Source organism: Thunnus maccoyii, chromosome 9, assembly GCF_910596095.1.
Source record: "Thunnus maccoyii chromosome 9, fThuMac1.1, whole genome shotgun sequence".
Lineage (NCBI taxonomy): Eukaryota > Metazoa > Chordata > Actinopteri > Scombriformes > Scombridae > Thunnus > Thunnus maccoyii.
The window spans coordinates 215,001-223,283 of NC_056541.1; the positions used below are offsets into that span (position 1 = coordinate 215,001).

General features: G+C 43.3%; 2 protein-coding genes across 2 annotated transcripts in view; both read right to left on the reverse strand.

The window, feature by feature from the left end:
• med27 (mediator complex subunit 27) overlaps positions 1-2,149 on the reverse strand; it is an 11,198-nt gene extending 9,049 nt beyond the window's left edge. The window contains exon 1 of the mRNA XM_042420737.1: positions 1,745-2,149. Coding sequence (XP_042276671.1) covers positions 1,745-1,947 — 203 coding nt within the window. The 5' untranslated portion in view covers positions 1,948-2,149. The remainder of the gene's footprint in view (positions 1-1,744) is intronic.
• A 1,465-nt stretch (positions 2,150-3,614) lies between these two features.
• Positions 3,615-8,162, reverse strand: LOC121903580 (keratin-associated protein 9-1-like). The gene is made up of 3 exons (XM_042420738.1): positions 8,091-8,162; positions 6,402-7,735; positions 3,615-3,660 (listed from the first exon to the last, which is right to left on the reverse strand). The coding sequence occupies exon 2, from the start codon at positions 7,411-7,413 to the stop codon at positions 6,406-6,408; it is 1,008 nt and encodes a 335-aa protein (XP_042276672.1). The 5' UTR covers positions 7,414-7,735; positions 8,091-8,162; the 3' UTR covers positions 3,615-3,660; positions 6,402-6,405.
• Positions 8,163-8,283: the final 121 nt, after the last annotated feature.

Here is an 8,283-nt window from a genome sequence, read left to right on the forward strand (position 1 = left end):
CAGGTGGAGAGACAGACAGACAGGTGGAGAGAGAGACAGACAGGTGGAGAGAGAGACAGACAGGTGGAGAGACAGAGAGACAGACAGGTGGAGAGAGAGACAGACAGGTGGAGAGACAGACAGACAGGTGGAGAGACAGACAGACAGACAGGTGGAGAGACGGAGAGACAGACAGGTGGAGAGAGAGACAGGTGGAGAGACAGACAGACAGGTGGAGAGACAGACAGGTGGAGAGAGAGACAGACAGGTGGAGAGAGAGACAGACAGACAGGTGGAGAGACAGACAGACAGGTGGAGAGACAGACAGACAGGTGGAGAGACAGACAGGTGGAGAGAGAGACAGGTGGAGAGAGAGACAGACAGACAGGTGGAGAGAGAGACAGGTGGAGAGAGAGACAGACAGGTGGAGAGACAGACAGACAGGTGGAGAGAGAGACAGACAGGTGGAGAGACAGACAGACAGACAGGTGGAGAGAGACAGACAGACAGGTGGAGAGAGAGACAGACAGACAGGTGGAGAGAGACAGACAGACAGGTGGAGAGAGACAGACAGACAGGTGGAGAGAGAGACAGGTGGAGAGAGAGACAGGTGGAGAGAGAGACAGACAGGTGGAGAGACAGACAGACAGACAGGTGGAGAGAGAGACAGACAGGTGGAGAGACAGACAGGTGGAGAGAGAGACAGACAGGTGGAGAGACAGACAGACAGGTGGAGAGAGAGACAGACAGACAGGTGGAGAGACAGACAGGTGGAGAGAGAGACAGACAGACAGGTGGAGAGAGAGACAGACAGGTGGAGAGACAGACAGACAGACAGGTGGAGAGAGAGACAGACAGGTGGAGAGAGAGACAGACAGACAGGTGGAGAGACAGACAGACAGGTGGAGAGACAGACAGACAGACAGGTGGAGAGACAGACAGACAGACAGGTGGAGAGACAGACAGACAGGTGGAGAGACAGACAGGTGGAGAGACAGACAGACAGGTGGAGAGACAGACAGACAGGTGGAGAGACAGACAGACAGACAGGTGGAGAGAGAGACAGACAGGTGGAGAGACAGACAGGTGTAAATAGATGTTATATTTTGTGATACAAACGTCTCAAACTATGTTGTTTACATTCATCGCAGTCACGTGACTGGTGAACATGAATAACATTAAACTGGTCAACCAGTAAGTGTCTATGTTGTGTTACTGGTTCATATCCGCAGCATCTGCTCCCTACTGGGAGATAAACCAACCAAACTCTATTCAAGCTTTGGTCCATTTACAGTTATCGCTTGTTATCGATTCATAGATCGATGTAGATTAATAACAATAAATGACGTGAATCTCCAGGATCACGTGATTAGTTCGGCAGATAAACGGCGCCTCAGTCTCCGCTGGTTCATTAATTCAACTCTTTGTTTCTAGTTAGTGAAGTTTAGCGAAGGACGGAAAACAAACCGTCAAACCGCTTCATGTCCGTAAAAACACAACTTACATCCAGAAACTCTGCGGGTTTAAACCGGGACAGACTACCGGACCCTGACAGACCACCGGACCCTGAAAGACCACCGGACCCTGACAGACTACCGGACCCTGACAGACCACCGGACCCTGACAGACCACCGGACCCTGACAGACTACCGGACCCTGACCAGACTACCGGACCCTGACAGACTACCGGACCCTGACAGACTACCGGACCCTGACCAGTTAGAATCGGGTTAAATCTGAACGGAGTCTGGTGCGGCGGACTCACTTCAGGTCTCTGTTGACCGCCTGCAGGTGGTCCTGGAACTCGGCTATAAACTGCTTCTCGCGGCCCTCCAGCGTCTCCCGGTTCTTCATTCCGTCCTTCAGGGACTCGAACACGCGGCTCACGCTGGAGCGCAGCGCCTGGATGCCGCTGATGGCGTGAGAAAAGGCGTCCAGGTTCACTCCGACGCTCACCACGTCCGCCATCTTCCCTGTTGTTGCTGCTGCTTCTTCTTCTTCGTTCTTCTTCGTTCTGCTTCTTCTTCTTCTTCGTTCTTCTTCGTTCTCCTTCTTCTTCTTCTTTGGATTTATTGGCGTCAGCAACCAGCTTAAAGGTGCATCACCGCCATCTTCCCGCTTCCGCCCGCTGGAGATTAAAGTCTCAAACGAAGAGAAACGTTCCTGCAGCGTCTTTCTGCTCCGACACGTCATCAGTCTGATCTCGGCTGTGATTGGTCACTGCAGCCTTCAGTCGCAGTGACGTCAGGTTGCGTTCCTCTAATAATACTACTACTACTACTAATAATAATAATAACAATAATAAGACCTTATAATACATCCATGGTTCTAATGAACAGCTGCTGTTTATCCGCAGTAACGAAGAATAAAACAAAAGAGCTGAAAGCAACAAAAACACGACCAGTAACACTGTCGGACACCGGAAATGAGACAATATGCTCACAGCAGCACGTCAGCACGATAATATAATATAATATAATATAATATAATATAATATAATATAATATAATATAATATAATACAATATAATATAATATAATATAATATAATATAATATAATATAATATAATATAATGCAAAATAATTTAATTAATATAATATAATATAATATAATATAATATAATATAATATAATATAATACAATATAATATAATATAATATAATATAATATAATATAATATAATATAATATAATACAATATAATATAATATAATATAATATAATATAATATAATATAATGCAAAATAATTTAATTAATATAATATAATGTAATATAATATAATATAATGCAAAATAATTTAATTAATATAATATAATATAATATAATATAATGCAATGTAATATAATATAATATAATATAATATAATATAATATAATATAATGCAAAATAATTTAATTAATATAATATAATATAATATAATATAATATAATATAATATAATGCAAAATAATTTAATTAATATAATATAATATAATATAATATAATATAATATCATATAATATAATATAATACAATATAATATAATATAATATAATATAATATAATATAATATAATACAATACAATATAATATAATATAATATAATGTCATGATAATTTTTAATCTTGTCAGAACAAGATTAAAAAATAGCTATAAATTAATATTCATGTTGTAGGGAAATAAACCCAGGACCTCTGACTTTTTGACCTGATGTTCGACCTTTTTTTCTCAGCTAAGAAGCAAAAGGCTGCAAAGGCACCTACCAGCCACTAGGGGTGGAGCCAGATCCAAATACAGATTTCAGAAAAGCACAAATAGTTGGTTTTTAAGAATATTTACTTTGTACCAATATTTGACATCGCCGTGTCTCTCCTCCGCTCCGCCGTGTCTCTCCTCCGCTCCGCTCTGCCGTGTCTCTCCTCCGCTCCGCTCCGCCGTGTCTCTCCTCCGCTCCGCTCCGCCGTGTCTCTCCTCCGCTCCGCCGTGTCTCTCCTCCGCTCCGCTCCGCCGTGTCTCTCCTCCGCTCCGCGGTGTCTCTCCTCCGCTCCGCTCCGCCGTGTCTCTCCTCCGCTCCGCCGTGTCTCTCCTCCGCTCCGCGGTGTCTCTCCTCCGCTCCGCCGTGTCTCTCCTCCGCTCCGCCGTGTCTCTCCTCCGCTCCGCGGTGTCTCTCCTCCGCTCCGCCGTGTCTCTCCTCATTGGACTCTACAAAGTGCCATTTGAAAATCTATTATTTTGTAACCTCCTATTTTTAAAGTGTAGTTAAACTTTTTAAAAACTTTTCCAAGGACTGATTAGTTTCATGCATCCTGGGACACGTCCCTGCTCCACTATGTGGCCTCAGCTGGTCTGAGACTGGATTCAGTGAACCTATTGCAACGGTTCAGACCCGAGAACATCCGACTCTTCATCTCGCTCGGTGCTTTCTGGGAAGTTCAACCATCATCAGAAACAGGAGAAGCATCGATGTCGCTGGTCATCAGCTTACAGGTCATCAGAGTTTTTGATAACATTCAATAATTCATTAATTCTGTTGGCAATAACTTGTTAATTTAATTCATTCATTCATTCATTGATTTATTTTAGGTTGTTTTTTTTGAGACACATATATTCCTGAATAAAATAAGTAGTGAAGATGAGACAATATGAAGGCTTGTTAGACCTGCTGTAAGGATTCTGACAGATTTCCTCCCCATTCTTCCAATTATTTTGTCTCTGTGATTTTACCATGATTGTTGCCCGTTGAGGGTGATCACGTGATCACGTGATCATGTGTTCATGTGATCATGTGTTCATGTGTTCATGTGTTCATGTGTTCATGTGTTCAGGAGCTCAGACCTGCACAAACTGCTGCTGTGGTGTCAATAAAGCTGATTCAAACGACAGAGAGAGGCGGAGGTGACAGCAGAGAGAGAATCAGATGTGATTCAGCTGCCAGAACAAACACAGTTCAGAGAAGTTCTACGAGAAGAGAGAAGAAGAAAAAAGAAGAAAGAAGAAGAAAAAAGAAGAAAGAAGAAAAAGAGAGAAGAGGAAGAACGAAGAAGAAAGAAGAAGAGAGAAGAAGAAAAGAGAGAACATAAGAGGAGAGATCAGAGCAGAGAAGAAGAAATAAAGAGGATGAGACAGAAGGAGATTAGGAGGAAAAGATAAGAAACAGGAGGAGGAGTTACAACAGATAGAAGAGCAACGAGGAGACGAACAGACGGAGAACCGGAGACGAAGAAAAAGGAGAACAGAAAAGAAAGAAGAAGAACAAAAAGAAAGAAAAGAAGAGACGTTCAACGTTTGTCGTCTGTTTAATCAGATTATTAAGAATCAACCTGCAGAGAGACAGAGGTACACACACACACACACACACACACACACACACACACACACACACACACACACACACACACACACACACACACACATACACACACACATACACACACACACACACACACACACACACACACACATACACACACACACACACACATACACACACACACACACACACACACACACACACACATACACACACACACACACACACACACACATACACACACACATACACACACACACACACACACACACACATACACACATACACACACACATACACACACACACACACACACACACACACACACACATACACACACACACACACACATACACACACACACACACACACACACACACACACACATACACACACACACACACACACACACACACACACACATACACACACACACACATACACACACACACACACACACACATACACACACACATACACACACACACACATACACACACACACACATACACACACACACACACACACACATACACACACACATACACACACACACACACACACACATACACACACACACACATACACACACACACACACACATACACACACACACACACACACACACACACACACACATACACACACACACACACACATACACACACACACACACACACACACACACACACACATACACACACACACACATACACACACACACACACACACACATACACACACACATACACACACACACACACACACACACATACACACATACACACACACATACACACACACACACACACACACACACACACACACATACACACACACACACACACATACACACACACACACACACACACACACACACACACATACACACACACACACACACACACACACACACACACATACACACACACACACATACACACACACACACACACACACATACACACACACATACACACACACACACATACACACACACACACATACACACACACACACACACACACATACACACACACATACACACACACACACACACACACATACACACACACACACATACACACACACACACACACATACACACACACACACACACACACACACACACACACACACACACACACACACACACACACACACACACACAGAATCCTGCTGTCTGTCTAATTGTTCCTTTGGGAAACTGAAGTCGTGTGAATAATTGATAAATGTAACAACTTAATGAAGCAAAAGTGAAATGTTAATAATCAATCAATCAATCAATCAAACAGGACAAACAGTTAAAATCAGAAACAATAAAGAAGAGAATGAGAGATACACACACACACACACACACACATATAATATACTGTACATATATAATTAATATTTATCAGTCTTAATGTTAATGTTATTTTTTATTGTCCAAATATTTGGTCAAATTGTATTTTGATGCTTTGGGAACATGGTTCCTGAATCTTTAATGAACAGAACTGAACTGAGGAGAAAATGCAGCGTTTGTTCATGTTTAAAAAGAACTTTGGTTTATATCTAGAAATAAGGTCAAAATTTAATCAAACGCATGATCACAAAAATAATTCAATCAATAAAGTGACAAGAAGAAACTCACATTGTTAGTAAAGCATAAAGGACACAGGAGACAACTGAATGAGGTTGCAGCAGAGTGTTGAAGGGATGAGGTTGCAGCAGTGTGTCGGACACATGAGGTTGCAGCAGTGTGTCGGACACATGAGGTTGCAGCAGAGTGTCGGACACATGAGGTTGCAGTAGAGTGTCGGACACATGAGGTTGCAGCAGAGTGTCGGACACATGAGGTTGCAGCAGTGTGTCGGACACATGAGGTTGCAGCAGAGTGTCGGACACATGAGGTTGCAGCAGAGTGTTGGACACATGAGGTTGCAGCAGTGTGTCGGACACATGAGGTTGCAGTAGAGTGTCGGACACATGAAGTAGCAGCAGAGTGTCGGACACATGAGGTTGCAGCAGTGTGTCGGACACATGAGGTTGCAGCAGTGTGTCGGACACATGAAGTAGCAGCAGAGTGTCGGACACATGAGGTTGCAGTAGAGTGTCGGACACATGAGGTTGCAGCAGTGTGTTGGACACATGAGGTTGCAGCAGTGTGTCGGACACATGAGGTTGCAGTAGAGTGTCGGACACATGAGGTTGCAGTAGAGTGTCGGACACATGAGGTTGCAGTAGAGTGTCGGACACATGAGGTTGCAGCAGAGTGTCGGACACATGAGGTTGCAGTAGAGTGTCGGACACATGAGGTTGCAGCAGTGTGTCGGACACATGAGGTTGCAGTAGAGTGTTGGACACATGAGGTTGCAGTAGAGTGTCGGACACATGAGGTTGCAGCAGAGTGTTGGACACATGAGGTTGCAGTAGTGTGTCGGACACATGAGGTTGCAGTAGAGTGTCGGACACATGAGGTTGCAGTAGAGTGTCGGACACATGAGGTTGCAGTAGAGTGTCGGACACATGAAGTAGCAGTAGAGTGTCGGACACATGAGGTTGCAGTAGAGTGTCGGACACATGAGGTTGCAGCAGAGTGTCGGACACATGAGGTTGCAGTAGAGTGTCGGACACATGAGGTTGCAGTAGAGTGTCGGACACATGAGGTTGCAGCAGAGTGGCCGCAGTAAACAGAGGACATGTTCGTGTCTTAATAAAGACTCTGCAGGTCTCTGTGAGTCTCAGTTTAATCATCTTTGTCGTTTTCTTCAGACAGAAACAAACAAGAGAATCTTTCATATTAATGTCTGACATTATTTCTCTGGAGGCTGCAGGAGACACAGCAGCATCTTTTACCAGTTTGTGCTGAGTGATGCCCGATTATAAAGATTTGCTGCTGTTCACATCTGTAAATGACTCCAGCTGTTTAAACTCTGCGCTCCTGGTGACAGAATACCGACGACATCTGAGCCAATTCTGTTCCTGCTGAAAGCCAAATTATATGATATTAGGCATCACTCTGCTTTCCTGAGGATGGAATCACATGATTATCTCTATTTATTCACATTTCCCTTTAATCTGTTGCAATATTTCAATTACTTATTTATTAATTGTAATTCAATTCAGTTGGTAATTGTTTGATTAGTTGATTAGTATTTAGTTTGTATTAGTAACGTTGGATGATGTTTGATTGGACAGTAAAACTTCTGTAATCTTTGTCAAAATCTCCTTAATTAGAGAACGTCAGGTGTTCGGCAACTTTTCCAGAAGCAGAAGAAGAAATGATTTAATACCAGTTTACACCAGTTTAATCTTCACTGAGGAAAAGGTTTCCTGTTACCTGTAACCAGGTGGGGCAGGTTGAGGACAGCTGTCATGGTGTTTAATCACGTGTTTGGTTGCTACAGGTGAACAACAAAGGGCGGAGCATCTTCAGAACAGGTTTCACTGCCACCTGGTTGGCATGACAGTAACCCAGTTACCATGATAACTACCTGGTAACCATGACAGCCACCTGGTCGAAGAAGGTCCGA